Genomic DNA, 18769 nt, shown 5'->3' on the forward strand with positions numbered 1-18769 from the left:
TGTAATATCAGTCAATAATTCCACACAAATGGAAGAGATGTATGGGCTTGGATCCTAAAACGCAATTCTGTCGGCACAATGCTATTTCTTCTAATGGAATGGCATTTCCTTTTATGAAGAAAGGGAGGATACTTTTAACAATTCCCCCCACCCCACATTATTCCTGGGGGTTCACTAACTTAAGAGGGGTACAGAAGGCTGCAGAGGGAGAGAGAAGATGACAACTGCAGATTTATACCCCGCCCTTCTTTCTGAATCATAGACTCAGAGTGGCTTATAATCTCCTATATCTTCTCCCCCCACAACAGACACCATGTGAGGTGGGTGGAGCTGAGAGGGTTCTCCCAGAAGCTGCCCTTTCAAGGACATCTCCCGCAATAGCTATGGCTAACCCAAGGCCATTCCAGCAGCTGCAAGTGGAGGAGTGGAGAATCCAATGATAAAAGTCTGCACACTTAACTACTACACCAAACTGGCTATCTTCTTTCAGTATGGCTTGGCTCACGCAGCTTAGAATTTCCACCCATTGTCTTTGTTCCCAGAGTGCTCTGCTTCACTAGTCATGTTGTCAACAGCCTGGAGACAAAACATCTTGCATCTTTAATGAAGGTTTGATGGGATGTTATTAACCAGGTGATGCTGTTTACCTCCATGCCATTCAAAGCCACCCATTTCCACACATTAAGCCTCTGCTAAAGGAGCAGGAGCAGTGTTCCCTCTAAGCTCAGTTAGTGTGAGCTAGCTCACAATTTTTTAGCCTCCAGCTCACACGTTTTTGTCTCAGCTCAGGAAAAATGGCCCTAGGGCAAACAAATTTATGCAGTAGCTCACAACTTTAACGCCCATAGCTCACAGCTCTAATGCCAATAGCTTGCAAAGTAGAATTTTTTTCTCACAAGACTCCACAGCTTAGAGGGAACATTGAACAGGATGTATTTTTGTCAGGTTGTATGGCAACCCTATTCTGTAGACAGCTTGAACAATATTTATGATTAAAATAAACCTTCAAGGGAATGCATGCTCCAATCCCCACATTACTTTCCGGATGCAAATGAGGCAGGCTTAGCTTATAAGGTGCCATTAGGAAAGATTTCAGGCCTGCGTTGGCTGCTTCAGGCCTTTGAGCAGGACAGTACTCCAAGGATCTCAGAGTGGCATATATTTTACCCTTACAACAACTCTTAAGAGGTAGGTTATGCTTGCAGCCTCAATTTGCTTTGGGGCCATGCAAGAAAGGAAGCTTAACCCTTCTGCTCAGTTTCGCTATCTGAAACCTGCCCCCTGCTTTAATGTTAGCACTTAAAGGACAAAAGATTATTTCTTTCCCTTCCCGCCCCTTTGACAATGGTAACAGCCAGGGGTCGTTTTGTAAAAAAAAATAGGTGGTGGAGCTCATCCAGGGATTGTTATGCAGCTGCACCTACTATTCAACGGACAAGGTGGGAAGGAGGAGGTGGAACTCTCAGAAAGGTTCAGGCGGTGTGCTCCTGTGAGCTCCCGCTGAATCTGAGGCCTGGTAACAGCAAAGTAGGAAGCTCAGATTTTAATAACAAAACCCAGTGGAGTTTGACGGGTTAGACCTGGGTCTCCTGGCTCTTAGAAATAAATAACAAAATTTGTGGCAGGGTGCAAGCTTTTGTGAGTCACTGCTCACTTCTTCGGATACCTGAAGCTTCAGACCAACACAGATATCCTTCTAAATCTACCCCCCTTTTGTTAGTCTTGCTATTGGACTCTTTTATGCTACAGACGGACTAACACAACTACCCATCTTGATCTATCTGGCTCTTAGTATCTAACCACAATACTATGTTACCTCTGAAAGGGCCAGAAGAGGTATTAGTGCAACAGGTCTATCTAAGGAATGGGGTGAGGACTTCTGCCAGTTTAAGCCCGCAGCAATCTTGCAGCAGCATCTCCCAACCTCAGATTAACTCCTTTACCACTAGGATTGGCAATAGCTCTGGGGCAAATGTTCCGTTTCTTTAGCACAGGCTCTCAGCTTGCTGGGGGAAAAGCGTAGATGACTGGGGAAGGCAATGGCAAATCACCCCATAAAAAGTCTGCTGTGAAAATGTTGTGATGTGATGTCACCTCAGAGTCAGAAATGATTGGTGCTTGCACAGGGGACTACCTTTACTAATGGAAAGCTGAAGCTTTTCATGGCGTGGAAGTAAACAACATTACCTGGTAAATAACATCCTATTAAGCCTTATTTAAAGAGGCAGGACACTTTTTTTTCTCCAGGAAGTTGTTTTTATTTATGTTAGTCTACCTTCCTCACTGAGCCTCAAGGCTAATTGCACCCAGTAAGCAAAGCAATAGATGAGAAGCGTGGAAGTCTGACGCCAAGTAAAAGTCCAAGACAAAGCTGAAACGAAACATAAAAATTAACATGACACATTAAACAATGTGGAAATTACCTAGTACAATAACACATACTGCAACAAATGGTGTGTACTATACACAGTAATATACTCCACAGTCCCATTCCCTTCTTTAAATCATCTTTCTGAACCATCCTATTATAGTATTGCCCTGTTAAACTGGGTAAGAAAGCTCTCCTGAGTATTTCAACTTTGTATCGTTTGAGGAATGATTTTCCTGACCTCACTAGGCACTCCATTCCCTAACAGAGAATGCCACGTAGGGGCAGCGGTTGACCTTGCTCATTCGCAGAGTGCCACCCACAGAAGGCCACGCTCTGAAGAGCAACGCTGTCACGGTGGAGCTGCAAAAAGATGTGTGTCCAAAACCATGAAGTAGGGCTGCGAGGTCTTGCCTTGGCTGGAGCAGGGGCCTTGGGCGGTCCCAGGATGGGTGGGAATGTTGTGATACCCCCAGTGCTATGATATCATGTGACGTCCCCAACAAAATGACATCACCCAGAAGTGCCGTCATCACACTGGGGACATTCTGGTATTAAGGCAAACTCTGTTTTTTTCAGCCTCCAAACCATAGAGTTTGCTCAAATACCAGAGTGCCCCCATGTGATGTCCCTGTTTGGAGGTGGGGCTTTCCCTGCTGGTCAGCTGGCCCTGAGAATTGGGGTTTTCCCCAGCACTACCAGGGGCATGACAACCTTACCATGAAGTGCTTTGTATGAAATATGCTATAGTGGTTTTCAACTGATTGCAAAGCAGAGTTTGAGCTGTAAATTTCTAGAAATGTTTAATCCTGGCTTTGTACCATTGGTTCTTTGGTCTTGCCATAGACCAGGGGTGGCCAAACTGCAGCTCGGGAGCCGCGTGTGGCTCTTTCACACGTATTGTGTGGCTCTCAAAGCCTCCACTACTGCCCTATTGACCAGCTTGGAGAAGGCATTTGCCCCTCCCTTTCTAATCAGACATAACAGGAGCATCAACTACAGCATTTTCATGAGTGGAATGATTTCTGTCTCCGAAGCATGGCTTTCTAACCTCTCTATATTGTAGTTCAACTGCCCCCCCCCCCAAAAAAAATATTCAGGGGCCCTCTGCCCCGCAGGAGTAGCATTCCTGGGGGGAGGGATGGTGGCTCAGTGGTAGAGCATCTGCTCGGTAAGCAGAAGGTCCCAGGTTCAATCCCTGGCATCTCCAAAAAAGGGTCCAGGCAAATTGGTGTGAAAAACCTCAGCTTGAGACCCTGGAGAGCCGCTGCCAGTCTGAGTAGACAATACTGACTTTGATGGACCAAGGGTCTGATTCAGTATAAGGCAGCTTCATATGTTCATATATGTGCAATTGGGGGGGGGGGAAGGTAAAAATGTTTACTCTGTGGATAAGAATCACTTCACCAAGCCAAGCCAGCCAGCAGCTTGGAGAATGCATTTAGAGCTAAAGGTGCTTTCCTTCCTCCTCTCCCTCCCCCCATCTTCCTTCCTGCCATATGGCTCTCAAACATCTGACATCCTGCAGCTATTCTATGTGGCTCTTACGTTAAGCAAGTTTGGCCACCCCAGCCATAGACTGTCTTTAAATAAACCACAACAGAAGTTTTAAGTTTGGTTTTAATGCTGCAAAGAACAGAAAATGTGAACAGAGTTCAATATTTTCTTCATTCTATTGTTTTAAAAAATAAATCGATACATGATCAGCAATTTCATTATACCTTATATTACAAATTAGTAAAAAAAAGAAGTTGATTTGGAAAGAAGAATACAGGAGTGTACTAAGCTAATCAAAATGGATTTTCATGTAATAGTCAGAGCCATAATTATATCTGTATATATTAAGCAAAAGACATTTTTCTAGGAAAACATTCTCACAGTCTACAAAAATAGATTTACTGATGAAGGCTCATATCACATTCATACACAGGCAACCACCTCTCTGTTGGGGCCTTTGCTGAGACTTGTGCTGCAGCAGAGATGTCATCTAGGACTTCAGACAGACAGATCTCTCCAACGTTGCCTCATTTGCCTTTATAAACCCACGAAGTGTTTTTGCTGCACTATGTTGCCACAGTAAGCCTGCATCAGCATGTGGGTCAAAAAGTCCTTCCTCTATAGCAGGGGTGGCCAATGGTAGCTCTCCAGATGTTTTTTGCCTACAACTCCCATCAGCCCCAGGCAGCATGGCCAATGGCTGGGGCTGATGGGAGTTGTAGGCACAAAACATCTGGAGAGCTACCGTTGGCCACCCCTGATCTATAATACCAGGGCTGCCAACAGCCTGGAGAAAAAGATGTCTTGTCCCTTTCACAGAAGCTAAATATTGGCAGGTGAAGCTCCTCACAGCACAGAGGTGAAAGACATCACCCTGTTAAATAACATCCCACAGAGCTTCAGTTAAAGGGGCAAGACATTTTCCCTCCCAATTGTTAGCACTGGAGCTGGGAATGATCAGGAAACCCAGAAAGGGGTCTTATGTGCCACTGCCCTGTTGATAACAAAACACATGAAACCAGAAGGTATGCCATTTACACACACCTTCTTCAAATTTAGGTTATTTTTCTAATTAAGCAAACCGCTTGCCTCTCCCTTTCTAATCAGACATAACGGGAGCATCAATCATGGCATTTTCATGAGTGGAATGATTTCTGTCTCCAAAGCATGGCTTTCTAACTTCTCCCTTCACATTGTAGTTCAACTGCCCCCATCCCCAATACTGTTTCTGGGGCCCTCTGCCCCCCAGGAGTAGCATTCCTGGGGGGAATTGGGGGGGGGGGCTGTAAAAATGTTGTAGTCTGTGGATGGGAATCCAGCCAATAGAAATGCTCTTGGGGACTGAAGATAATGTTTTTACACCGGAGAACAGGGGGAGAGGAATTTTTTTAAAAAATTCAAGAGTAACAAAATGAGTTACTATAACAATTTCTATACCATAAACAGTTGATGCAGAAAGGATATTCTTGTACCTGTGATGAAACTGTCAATTCCCCCCCCCCCTTTTTTTTATTAGGTCATTAAATGCTTGGAGTGTGCATTCATTCTTTCTCACTGACACAGCACATAGCGCCTCTTGAATCTCACAAAATGTCCACTTTATCCATTGTGTGGCTTTTCATACATCTTCAGTCCAAGCCTCCCAACCATCAGCAAGCTTGAAAGAAAAACAGAGTCAGTTCATGGACTTCACAGGGACAGTATCAAGCCACCTACCACATAATTACTACATTCAAATGTCACAAACAAACCTAACTTTCAGGTGGGTAGCCCTGTTGGTCTGAAGCAAAAGAACAACGTTTGAGTCCAGAGCCACCTTTAAGACCAACCCAGTTTAATTATGGGTGTAAGTGCACACAAAAGCTTATACCCAGAACCAGGGCGCTTTTTTGTAGCAGGAACTCCCTTGCATATTAGGCCACACCCCCATGATGTAGCCAATCCTCCTGGAGCTTACATTACACCCTGTACTAAGAGCCCTGTAAACGCTTCGAGGATTGGCTACATCAGGGGTGTGTGGCCTAATATGCAAAGGAGTTCCTGCTACAAAAAAAAGCCCTGCCCAGAACCAATGCTCCCTCTAAGCTGTGGAGTCTTGTGAGCAAAAATTCTGCTTTGTGGGCTACTGGCAATAAAGTTGTGAGCAAGCGATTTGGCTACTGCATGAATTAAGTTTGCTCTGGGGCTGTCTTTCCTGAGCTAAGACAAAAATCTGTGAGCCACAGGCTAAAAAAACTGTGAGCTAGCTCACACTAACTCAGCTTAGAGGGAACACTGCCCAGAACTAAATTTTGTTGGTCTTAAAGGTGCCACTGGACTCAAACTTAACTCTGTATGTGACAGAAATGAGTCAGGAACAGTGTTTCCACTAAGCGGAGTTAGTGTGAGCTAGATTTCAGATTTTTAGCCTCCAGCTCACACATTTTTGTCTTAGCTCAGGAAGGATGACCTAGTGCACAATAATTTATGCAACAGCTCACAACTTTAATGCCAGTAGGTCACAAAGTAGAATTTTTGCTCACAAGACTCTGCAGCTTAGAGGGAACATTGGTCAGGATTCCTCAGCCTCACATACTTCTTCTCCCCTCCCCCCTCTCTTGCGTACAATACAGAAACTGAAAAAAACATGAATTTGACTTGACAGGAGTATCAGGCACAGTGACAAATTATGGTTTGTTCTGCTGGCTACAAACCAGAGTTCAGGTGGTGTAGAATCCTGGCTGCTAGCCAGCAGAACAAAACACAGTTTGACATTTGACAGCTGTTTCAGATGCCATGACGGGCTTGGATCCTAACCTTTCACTCCACTTGGGGAAGAGGAAGAAGGCAATTTTGGCCAGCCCCACTCCCCGTGTCAACACCCACAGTCCTCAGTAGCCCACTGTTAAATGGGAGCACAATCTCAGGTTTCCCAGAATACTACAATAGGAGGGTAGAAACAAGAAAGGTGTCATTTATGCTGTGTAGTATCCTAGCCACCAGGGGTCGTTTTGTAGAAAAATAGGTGGTGGAGCTCATCCAGGGGTGGTTATGCAGCTGCACATACTATTCAATGGACAAGGAAGTGGAACTCTCAGAAGGAGGTGGAACTCTCAGGAGGAGGAGGAACTCTCAGAAAGGTTCAGGAGCTGCGCTCCTGTAAGCTCTCACTGAATCTGAGGCCTGCTAGCTGCAATCATCGCTTGCCAAATCACAGATCTCACCGAGTGACCCTTGGTCAGCCACTCAGCCTCACAGAGCAGTTGTGAGCAGAACAGAGCAAGAGTCCAGTAGCACCTTAAAGACTAACAAAATTTGTGGCAGGGTATGAGCTCTCGTGAGTCACTGCTCACTTCTTCAGGTAATTACGAGGATGAAATGAGGAGTGAAGATACTCCTGAGCCCATGGATTCTTGGCTCATTCCACTCACAAAATGGCCACAGGCAATCCTTATTAGTCAGTTAAGGGGACCATCTGGAATCTCCATGCCTCATACTTTGGCAATGCAAAACACCACTTTTCATCAGTCCCAATAATTGTCCACAGTGTAATTAAATAAAGTGTTCATCTTTAAAAGGTAAAAGGTAGTCCCCTGTGCAAGCACCAGTCATTTCCGACTCTGGGGTGACGCTTTCATGGCGTTTTCACGACAGACCTTTTATGGGGTGGTTTGCTATTGCCTTCCCCAGTCATCTACACTTTCCTCCCAGCAAGCTGAGTACTCATTTTACCAACCTCAGATGGATGGAAGGCTGAGTCAACCTTGAGACGGCTACCTGAACCCAGCTTCTGCCAGGATTGAACTCAGGTTGTGGGCAGAGCTTGGACTGTAATACTGCAGCTTACCACTCTGTGCCACAGGACTTAAAAAAAGGCAAAGGTAGTCCCTTGTGCAAGCACCAGTCGTTTCCGACTGTGGAGTGATGCTTTCATGGCGTTTTCACGACAGACCTTTTACAGGGTGGTTTGCCATTGCCTTCCCCAGTCATCTACACTTTCCTCCCAGCAAGCTGAGTACTCATTTTACCAACCTCAGACGGATGGAAGGCTGAGTCAACCTTGAGACGGCTACCTGAACCCAGCTTCTGCCAGGATTGAACTCAGGTTGTGGGCAGAGCTTGGACTGTAATACTGCAGCTTACCACTCTGTGCCACAGGACTTAAAAAAAGGCAAAGGTAGTCCCTTGTGCAAGCACCAGTCGTTTCCGCCTGTGGAGTGAGGCTTTCATGGCGTTTTCACGACAGACCTTTTACAGGGTGGTTTGCCATTGCCTTCCCCAGTCATCTACACTTTCCCCCCAGCAAGCTGGGTACTCCTTTTACCGACCTTGGAAGGATGGAAGGCTGAGTCAACCTGAGCCGGCTGCCTGAAACCAGCTTCTGCTGGGATCGAACTCAGGTCATGAGCAGAGAGTTCAGACTGCAGTACTGCAGCTTTACCACTCTGCGCCAGGGGGCTGTTGCCACGGGGCTTACAAGAATACAAATATAGCTGTTTCACAGGGCTTTCCCTACTGGGCAGTTGAGAGGCTGGTGACTGAAAGAGGGCAGGGAGAAAGGCTGGATTCCATACTGTGGAATCCAGTTGATGGGCAGAGAGGCACTAAAGGGAGAAGAGAACCTCTTGGGAAGGGGCCCTGGTCAGTGTTCCCTCTAAGCTGAGTTAATGTGAGCTAGCTCACAGATTTTTGTCTTAGCTCAGGAAGGACGACCCCAGAGAACACTAATTTATGCAGTAGCTCACAACTTTAATGCCAGTAGCTCACAAAGTAGAATTTTTGCTCACAAGACTCTGCAACTTAGAGGGAATATTGGCCCTCGTTCACTTGAACTTCAAAGACAGAGGAACGCGCAATATAAACCCTGATCTTAGTTAACAAAAGTTATCAACTACGCAGCAAGATCACTTATCCTAAAGATGTATATAAATTACCAAAATGCAATTTTCAAAAAAGCAGGATTGTTAACTGACGACACAGAAGCCTGACTTGCTCCCGAGCAGATGGTGCCTAGCAGGACTTCACCTAAAGACCAAAAATAAGAGAAGCACGAAGCATGCAATGTAATACCTGGTCCCCGCAATCAGTCCTGCAGGCATGAATTTCCCCGAGTTGTAGAACCGCATGCCCATAATGCCAGCTAAAGTTCCAGAAGCAACTGGTTGAAACAAAAACCAAGGCAGCATTATTTGAGGGGTGTTTCTGTGAGAGAGTGACAACTTGCAAGAAGGAGGAGGAAGAGGAGGAGGAAGAAGAGGAGATGATATTGGATTTATATCTCACCCTATACTCTGAATCTCAGAGCGGTCAGAATCTCCTTTACCTTCTCTCTCCCCACCCCAATAACAGACACCCTGTGAGGTAGGTGGGACTGAGAGAGCTCTTACAGCAGCTGCTCTTTCAATGAGGGACGGTGGCTCAGTGGTAGAGCATCTGCTTGGTAAGCAGAAGGTCCCAGGTTCAATCCCTGGCATCTCCAAAAAAGGGTCCAGGCAAGTAGGCATGAAAATCCTCAGCTTGAGACCCTGGAGAGCCGCTGCCAGTCTGAGAAGACAATACTGACTTTGATGGACCAAGGGTCTGATTCAGTATAAGGCAGCTTCATATGTTCATATATGTTCAACTCCTACAAGAGCTATGGCTGACCCGAGGCCATTCCAGCAGCTGCAAGTGGAGGAGTGGGGGATCAAACCTGGTCCACGCACTTAACCACTACACCAAACTGGCTCTCAAGGAAGATTACTATCAAGATTATTATTTTCTTTTTTAAAAAAAACACAAGAAAAAGAGGGAAATGCTGTGAACATTTTAAATCACTTAACCTTTTTTCCACTGAACCATTCTTTAAAACGTTCTAACCTACCTTGTTAAAATGTGTATGAAAGGCAAATTCTAAAAAGTTCCCTTCTCACACCTTATTGCAACTTTCATACCAGTGTGGTGTAGTGGTTATGACTGTTGGACCACGAGCTGAAAAACCAGGTTCAAATCCCCATACATGCCTTGGAAGCTCACAGTGTGACTGTGGGCCAGTGAGACACTCTCAGCCCAACCTGTCTCATAGAGTTGTTTTGAGGATAAATTAGAAGAGAAGAGGGTGATGTCAGTGGCTTCTTGTCCCCACTGTGGAGAAAGGTCAAGAATTTAAATACAAGTGGAGGCCAGGGCTTTTTTTGTAGCAGGAACTCCTTTGCAAATTAGGCCACACACCCCTGATGTAGCCAATCCTCCAAGAGCTTACAGGGCTCTTAGTACAGGGCCTACTGTAAGCTCTTGGAGGACTGACAACATCAGGGGTGTGTGGCCTAATATGCAAAGGAGTTCCTGCTACAAAAAAAGCCCTGGTGGAGGCAGTCACTTACGCCCACGTCAGGAGTCAAGACTCCAAGCAAGAAAGCTGGGCTCGCGTTAACCAGTGGACTTCCATATGGCTCTAAGTTAGAAATGTGTTTTGGGCCTTAGTGGCGTCTTGTCATCCAGACATGTGTGTGTTGGCCACTGAGGACACTAATTGGTGAGGAACTAGAGAACACAGGGTTCACTTTACTCTCCTCAGTGAATGTCAAATCATGGTGATGATGGAGCGTGCCTTCCCCAAGATGTTTCCTGTGTTCTCATTTATATAGCATCACAGAGAGGAAAAAATGTGGGAAGCTGCTATTTGGACATGCCTAAAAACTCTGAAGGGGGTTCTGGCCATCACATTTAAAGGAACCATGCTCTTTTTAAATGCCTTCCCTTCGTTGGAAATAATGGAAGATGGGGGCACCTTCTTTGGGGGCTCATGGAATTGGACCCCCTGGTCCAATCCTTTTGAAACTTGGGGGGTTGTTTGAGAAGCACCAGATGCTATGCTGAAAATTTGGTGCCTCTACATCAAAAGACAGCCCCCCCTGAGTCCCAGATGCCGACAGGTCAATTATTATACCCTATGAGGACTGGTCTCCATAGGGTATAATTATAATGGAGTGCTCTGTGGACATTCAAAACTCCCCCCCACCGCTTTCCGATAACCCTGTAGCGGGGAGAGGGCCTCCAAAGCAGGGGATTCTCTGCCCCCAACTAGGGATTGGCAACCCTACCATGAAGTTATTTGGTTCAAGATGGCCCACGTGACTATTTGGGAGTGAGTTTTCTGGGCTGAGAGATCCTGAGCCCTATAGAACACTATGCTTTCCCCTCACCAGGAAGGCAGCATGCTGATGCCCACCAGACAGCCAAGTTACAGGTGCTAAGGCCATGGGCCACTGGGAATACCCCTTGTGGGCCACATACAGCCAACAAGCCATATGTCGTTTACCTGACACTTACTGATTTACCAAATTTACCAGATTTGTAGGCTGCCTTCTGCCACCAAGATAGCTCACAGTTAAAACAAATATAAACCACAGAAGCACGCAAATCACAATAGTTAAGGTCATTTTGTACTTGGAAGGGTCATATATGCACATCGTCAAGACACACTTACTCAAGGATATCCATATTTTCTTTGGATCTTGAGAGAGTTGATAAGCACCCAGTCCAGCTAGCCCACCAAAGAGAAGTCCAGCAGCTAAAGACTGGACGCTGCCTTGGATAAACAAAACATACCACCTTTATTAAACAAGAGACATACATCATGCACACTGAATTAATAGATAACATGTACCTGTTCATACCCAAACTAACATTTGACTATGAAAAGCTTTAACTGTGACTTTTAAGATTTTTTATATACATTTTTATTACAATTTACAGACATATAAACATAAAATATAAACTATATCATTTATGCTCAAATCATACATTGGTTATGCAGAACTTGCCAAATTTATTTTTCAGTATTTCACTTCTATTTAAACACCTTTATCCTATCCTTTCCATCTATCTTCATATCTAATAACATTTTCATTGTAAAACATGTATTACATAAGTCTTTCTTTCTGTCTTTGTTTTAATTTTATTCTTGATTTTCAGCTGCATAATTGAAAAAAAATTCTTGAAATTCTGAAGTTATGTATAAGAGATGTTAATTTTGCCATTGTTGCATAGTCATTCAGTTTATTCCTCCAATCCTTCAAGACTGGACATTTCACTGCCTTCCATTATGCTGCAAATATTACTCTTGCCACCATATACGTAAACAAGAAAATAAAAACCTCCTAACTCAGTCCAAAAGGCAAAGGAAACTTTTGTGGGAATAAAGGAAGATGTACAAAAGATAAGGAATGAAGAAAATAAACAAGATATTCAAGAAATTAAGACAAAGCAAAGAGAAATGAAAGAAAAACACACAAAAAATTTGACTCTGTAGAAGAATTACAAGCAATCTCTCTTAAGGAGCAAATCAAAGGATTGAAGTCTTGGAAAACCTTTGCAAACAGTTCAAGATGAAGGAAAAACATTCTGTGGTAATTATATCATCAAATGGTATTAAAACTAAAAGAACAAATGATTAAAGAAGGTGGCTGACTAAGAAAGAAAATGACTTTTGAACAATTAAATGGAGATTCAAGACATCTATATTAGGGGAAAAAAAGAAATGTTACTGCAATATGACACAAACAGCAAGTAAAAAACTGAATGACAAAATGGATGCGGAACTTTGGAGAAAACATACACAAGTCAGTGGGAAAATCTTTGGACTAAAGAAATTAAGTTTACTGATTGTCAAATACTAAGAGAGAACTGGTATAAAATGTTTCTCAGATGGTGTATTACTCCTAAAGAGATAGCAAAAGCAAACAAAGACTATAACGAAAAGTGCTGGAAATGTCAGAATACAGATGCAACATTTTATCATATGTGGTGGTCATGGAGGAAAGCAAGAAATATTGGACAGATACATGAAGAAATGCAAAAGATACTAAAACTTTAGTTTGTGATAGACCCCAAAAATGTGTATTTTTGTACTATTGCTTGGTAAGATATTTAATAGCATAGTTAATTATTTAAGTATATCATGACAGCAGCAAGAGTAATATGAACATATGAAGCTGCCTTATACTGAATCAGACCTTTGGTCCATCAAAGACAGTATTGTCTTCTCAGACTGGCAGAGGCTCTCCACGGTCTCAAGTTGAGGTTTTTCACACCTATTTGCCTGGACCCTTTTTTGGAGATGCCAGGGATTGAACCTGGGACCTTCTGCTTACCAAGCAGGTGCTCTACCCACTGAGCCACCGTCCCTCCCCAATATTTTTAAGATTTCAATATATCAGCTGTCCTATAGTATACTTGCTATCCAAGACTTTTTATTATTGTCCCCATGTTCAATTCAAATGAGAAGTAAAATTATCTATTTGCTTTGATGTCTTTTAAAACTAGCACTTAGCATCTTATTAGCGCAAAGGATAATCCTGTGCTATTTAAGGAGAACAGCCTCAGATAGAGAGGTGACCTGCACACTGTACTTATAAAGTGTTGTCACCATTGGTTACTCTGCAATGGTCCCATTAAGCAGGCTTTAGGGGGCACTCAATTATCGGTTGACACCACTGCCTATTCCATTTGCAGGTCAAACTTAATAGGCCTGGAAGCCTCAAGAGTATTATTAAAAAGGTCTTGAGTATTGACTATCCAGGCATCTGACCCCATATTCCTGCTAGACCACTGGACTAATGTAAAATCATGTGTCATTTTCATAATAAAGGCACTGTAAATGCCAGGTGCTGGCATTCAAAGGAGTAATTCCTTGTGTCTTTAGAATCTTGAAATCTCGTTTCTTTCCCTTCCCTTTGTTCTGCTTGTACTCTGATCGTAGTCAAGTGCCAGATAAACAGAGAAGTTCAGATGAAGGACACGATAAACCGCAAACTGTCCTCTTGGGTGTATCCCCTCCACTATCAAACTAGATTCTTCTTGGCACTTATTCTCAAGGGATAAATGTCCAGCCGGCATTTTCACTTCCCAAAGTGCTGAGATTATCAGATGAGAGCCCCTACAACATTAAAAAACGTTATTGCAAATCTAGATACGGATTTTCCATTGAGGTTAATGGGATTTCTACATGCAAGGTCAGAGAATATGTGCTTTAGGATTGTTCCCCCCCACACACACACTATTTTGCTCTCCATCACTGCTCATGCCAGTCCTTTGGAGACTGTTCTTGCTAAATTATTCATTTGTGAAAAGGGGAAAGGAACTATTGGGGAGAAAAATGCAATTATTTTTCTCTGCAAACATAAACTAAAACATTATTAAGTATATGGCTCTTAGACTGAAAATTATTTTGCATGAAGATCAAGATGAGTAGCTGTGTTAGTCTGTCTCTAGCAGTAGGAAAGAACAAGATTCCAATAGAACCTTAAAGCTTAACAAAATTTTTGGCAGGGTATGAGCTTTTGTGAGTCATCGCTCACTTCTTCAGATACTCACAAAAGCTCACACCCTGCCACAAATTTTGGTAGTCTTTAAGGTGCTACCGGATTCTTGTTATTTTGTATGTGACAGCATACAGATAGGTAGTTCTCTCAGTCTGTGCTAACAGTTGAACATTGCATCACTGTAGTCTTGGGGAAAGCATGGCTGTGGTTTGTATCTGTGGATTCACCAAGTTACAAGTCTGTGTGATGTGCCTGTCCCATTCTGCAGAGAGACCCTAATGTGGGATCCAGCACCTCCATCCTGTAAGAAAGACAAGGACTAGCAATGTTATTCACACTAGACCACAAGAGGAGTGTAGCAACAAATTATCAGCATGCAAAAATTGATAGCAGCTTGCAAGCTTATCATGTTAAAGCAGATCTTCCAATGGAAGACAGTTCATTCCATACAACAGTGAATCAGCATCTTACTAAACCAACTAAAAATGGCAGCTGATATCCAGAGAGATATATATATATATATATATATATATTGGGATATTTCCTTTTTTTACAAGATAGGTTTCCATTTCAATCACCTGAATTCATTAAAAAAGAAATGATTCATCCATACTATACCTGCTTTTGCATAGCCAATTATCCCACCAGAGGCCACTAAAACTGCATAACTATAGCCAATCCAGTCCACTGCCATTCTGAAACATAAACAACATACCTTAATCGCCAGGGGTTATTTCATAGAAAAAAAGGTGCTGGAGCTCATTAGCACAACTCATTTGCATATACCACACACCCCTGACATCACCAGAAGGTGTACTAAATTATATCAGCTCAGCATCTATCTTAAAACGCTTCTTGAATTATAATTGTCATCATAAAACCTTATTCCCATCATAGTTTTAAGATTACTTTCTTCTATGCGGCCACAGTACCATGACGAAGATTTGCATCTGTCTGCTTGATATGTTTTGGTTATTTCCCCATTTTTTGGTGGGGGGAGATATTAGAAAGTTTGTCAAATCTAAGAGTTCAGCAAAATTTTCACAGGGGGGTTTGAACATTGGAGCCTAGAAGCAAGTATTTGGGGGGGGGGGAGAAAGAAAGAAAGAAAGAAAGAAAGAAAGAAAGAAAGAAAGAAAGAAAGAAAGAAAGAAAGAAAGAAAGAAAGAAAGAAAGAAAGAAAGAAAGTCCCGTGACACACTGCAGTACTGCAGTCGGAGCCCTCTGCTCACGACCTGAGTTCGATCCCAGTGGAAGCTGGTTCAGGTAGCTGGCTCCAGGTTGACTCAGCCTTCCATCCTTCCGAGGTCAGTAAAATGAGTACCCAGCCCTGCTGGGGGGAAAGTGTAGATGATTGGGGAAGGCAATGGCAAACCACCCCGTAAAAAGTCTGCTGTGAAAACATTTGTGAAAGCAATGTCACCCCGGAGTCGAAAACAACTGGTGCTTGCACAGGAGACTACCTTTACCTTTTAAGAAAGAAAGAGCACAACAAAATTTAGAGGTTCTGGATTTTCATTCCTGTGCACACCTGCCCAAAACAAGGCCTGCTAATCACTATTTTTAATATGCAAAAATTGCTGATACAGCATCACCTTGCTTGATGACTAAGGCATATTCCGAAGACTCTTTTCCAGGATTAAGTCCCATTGAATAACATGGAAGTTACTTCTAAGTAGACCTGGTTACGCATAAGCTGTCTCCTGGACTAAATTGTTTAGGACAACCCAATGGCTCCTACAATGCCCTCTTTGAGACTTTATATTCTCTGGTTACCTCTTTATTCACCGTATGGACAAGGCGGCTAATTACAAGCCTATATATTCTTGTTCATTTTGAGTTTTGTTTTACCTTATTCTGACTGTGCTAATCAAAACCATTACATTTGATATTTTGAACCCAACATCTATTTTTTTAAAAAATCTTAGCTCAGCCTCAAATTGACTGATTAGTTTTGTGTTCTTATGTTATCTCGTCACTCTCCATGATGTCCCTGTGAGGAAAATGGTAAGCATCTTCATAAGAGCCTGGCTGGATCAGACCAGAGGCCCATCTAATCCATCATCCTGTCTCACACAGTGGCCAACCAGTTCCTCTGTATGGCCAACAACAAGGCACAGAGGCTGAGATCTTCCCCAGATGCGGCTCTGGGTTTCAAGGCTTAGTATCTCTGAATGTAGATGTTCCACTCAAGTCACAATGGCTAGCAGCCACTGACAGGCCTATCCTCAATGAATCTGTCTAATCGCCTTTAAAAATTGTCTATTTCTGTGGCCATCATTCATTCTCTAGCAGTGAATGCCACATTTTAATCACAGGGATGTAATGGTCAACAATGAAGTTAGACCTGGGAAGCACTATATATGCAGCAAATGTTGCAACTGTATGTTCATTTCCCAGGAAGGGGTGTAGTTCTTACTCAACATTCTGCTTATTATTTTTAAAATACCTACTAATTGTGGGGGCCTTTAGCTTCAAAACTATTTTTCCTACATGAGCTCTTCTAAACTTTGGGGGAGAAACTGGATGAAAGGTAAAGCAGGCAAACATTAACCCTGTCAGGAATGCCCTTGAACAAGTCACCTATCTCTCATCTGAAACTTCCTCACAGAGCTGAGCTAAACTTCTTGGATGAAGGGGTGCTATATAAAATCAAAACCCTTCTTTAATTCTGGGTGGAGAAAATGTAATGTATATGTATTAATTTTTAATAACAAATGATGAGTGTGACACTACTCGGCGGGGAGGGCGGAGTATAAATAAAAAATTTACTTACTTTACTTAATATATTACAGTATAATAAACTGTTTTAACCAAAACCCCTCTTTAATTCCAAATCAAAGTGTAAAATCAACTGCTTCCCTTTAAAAAAAAAAAAAATACCATCAGCATCATGACAGGAACAATAATCCCAAAGGGACAGCCACGTTAGTTTGTAACCCCAAAATAAAACAAGAGTCTAGTGGCATCTGAAAGTCTAACAAAATATATTGCAAATTTTTTTGAGCCAGAATTCCACCCCCCCCCACCCCACCCCCCTGCAATCAACCACTTACACCACAATAAACATGTTAATCTTTCGGGTGCCACTGGACTCCTGTTTCATATCATGGCAGGCCATTTCAGAACATTTATTGACTAAACGTCTTCATTCATCTTCCACGCAATAGAACTGCTCTCTCTAAAATTTGCCTCAGAAATTTTTTTAAAAGGTTATTTAACCATCCGGAATTAGTAGTTATGTGTAACTCAAAAGCTCACATGCTTTTGAACCACAGCCTAATTCTGACTGCTTCTAATAAAACCCCATCAAAGTATTTTACTAACCCTGTGAATATAAATCCAGGTGAGTAGTTGTGTTGGTCTGAAGCAACTGAACAAAGTTTGAGTCCAGTGGCACCTTTTAAGCCCAAAAAGTTTAAGTCAAGGTATAAGCTTTCTTGTACAAACACACTTCTTCGTGCAGACAAAAGCTTATAGCCTGAATAAAACTTTGTTGGTCTTAAAGGTGCCATTGGACTCAAACTTTATTCTATTGCTTCAGATCAACACGGCTATTCAGCTGAATCTACCTTTCTTCACTGTCCAAGTTTCACACCCATACATAGTAATGGGGAATCTTTTCCTTGCATCCAGTAAAAGTGCTCTACAATGCATGCATCTTGAGTAGCAAATAGCAGTCATTTGTCACCCAAGAGGCAAAAGCAGCAAACTAATTTTTGCGACTGCTTTGAGTTCTTTGTCAGCAAGTAGACCCGTAACTAGGTCATAAGAATATATATCAGAACGTACTGGCAAACACGGTTAAATTTGTCCAAATGGGGAATACTACCCTATGAATTAACCTGGAGTGCATTCACACTACACCAAATAATGCATTTTGCAACGGGATTTTTACTGAGTAAGAATAGCAAAAATCCAGTTGCAAAACACATTATTTAGTGTAGTGTGAACGCACCCTTGATCTTGGACTCTCTCCAGCGACACATAATCTTTCCTGCACCAAACATCCAATAAAGAGTTTGCCCGCCGGCCAGTGTCTTAAGCAGAGTGTGTTTTCCAAAAATGAGGAAACAAATAAAATCTGTCGATCAATCCTTAAAAGGAGCCCTTTCAAACTGCCTTCTCAACAAAGAAGGCAGGCTTCTCCAGCCATGCAATTACTTACTCCGCAGTTCAGCAACAGAGAGCGGAACACGACGCGGCTCAGCCCAACCTCCCAGTAGCGGAGCCTGCCGAAAGGAGAGGAAGAACTACAAAAGGCCCTTTGCACGTGACAAGGGGTTGTGGGAACTTAGCGCAGCAAGACTGCGGCCGAGCAGTAAGCCGCCTGGAGATTTCCGCCTTCGGGTCGGAGTTGTAGGGTTTGGTGGAGAGCTGACGTCGTCGACGCAGCTTTGGGCTGAGAACTGTTTTGTAGAAAAGGTGGGGTGTCCCCCTTTAGAACCAGGTTTCCTGGAAGTTTGGGAGGGCTGTCACATCATTGCCAAAGCCTCCAATCGCCGGTGTTTATGTCCCAAACCATTTTTCCCAAACCATAATGTATTGCGCTTCAAAAACATTACTACTTTTACTTTCAAATAGACAGCCGTGTTGGTCTGAAGTAGTAGAACAAAATAGG

The 18769-nt window shown here is 43.0% G+C and overlaps 1 protein-coding gene across 1 annotated transcript; it reads right to left on the bottom strand.

Annotated features, from left to right (window-relative positions):
* Window positions 1-3974: 3974 nt before the first annotated feature.
* LOC132575456 (transmembrane protein 14C-like) lies at window positions 3975-14863 on the bottom strand. Its single transcript, XM_060244248.1, has 4 exons — window positions 14767-14863; window positions 11313-11414; window positions 8915-9002; window positions 3975-5522 (listed from the first exon to the last, which is right to left on the bottom strand). The coding sequence occupies exons 1-4, from the start codon at window positions 14840-14842 to the stop codon at window positions 5465-5467; spliced, it is 324 nt and encodes a 107-aa protein (XP_060100231.1). The 5' UTR covers window positions 14843-14863; the 3' UTR covers window positions 3975-5464.
* Window positions 14864-18769: the final 3906 nt, after the last annotated feature.

Source organism: Heteronotia binoei, chromosome 7 (genome assembly GCF_032191835.1).
Source record: "Heteronotia binoei isolate CCM8104 ecotype False Entrance Well chromosome 7, APGP_CSIRO_Hbin_v1, whole genome shotgun sequence".
Taxonomy (NCBI): Eukaryota; Metazoa; Chordata; class Lepidosauria; order Squamata; family Gekkonidae; genus Heteronotia; species Heteronotia binoei.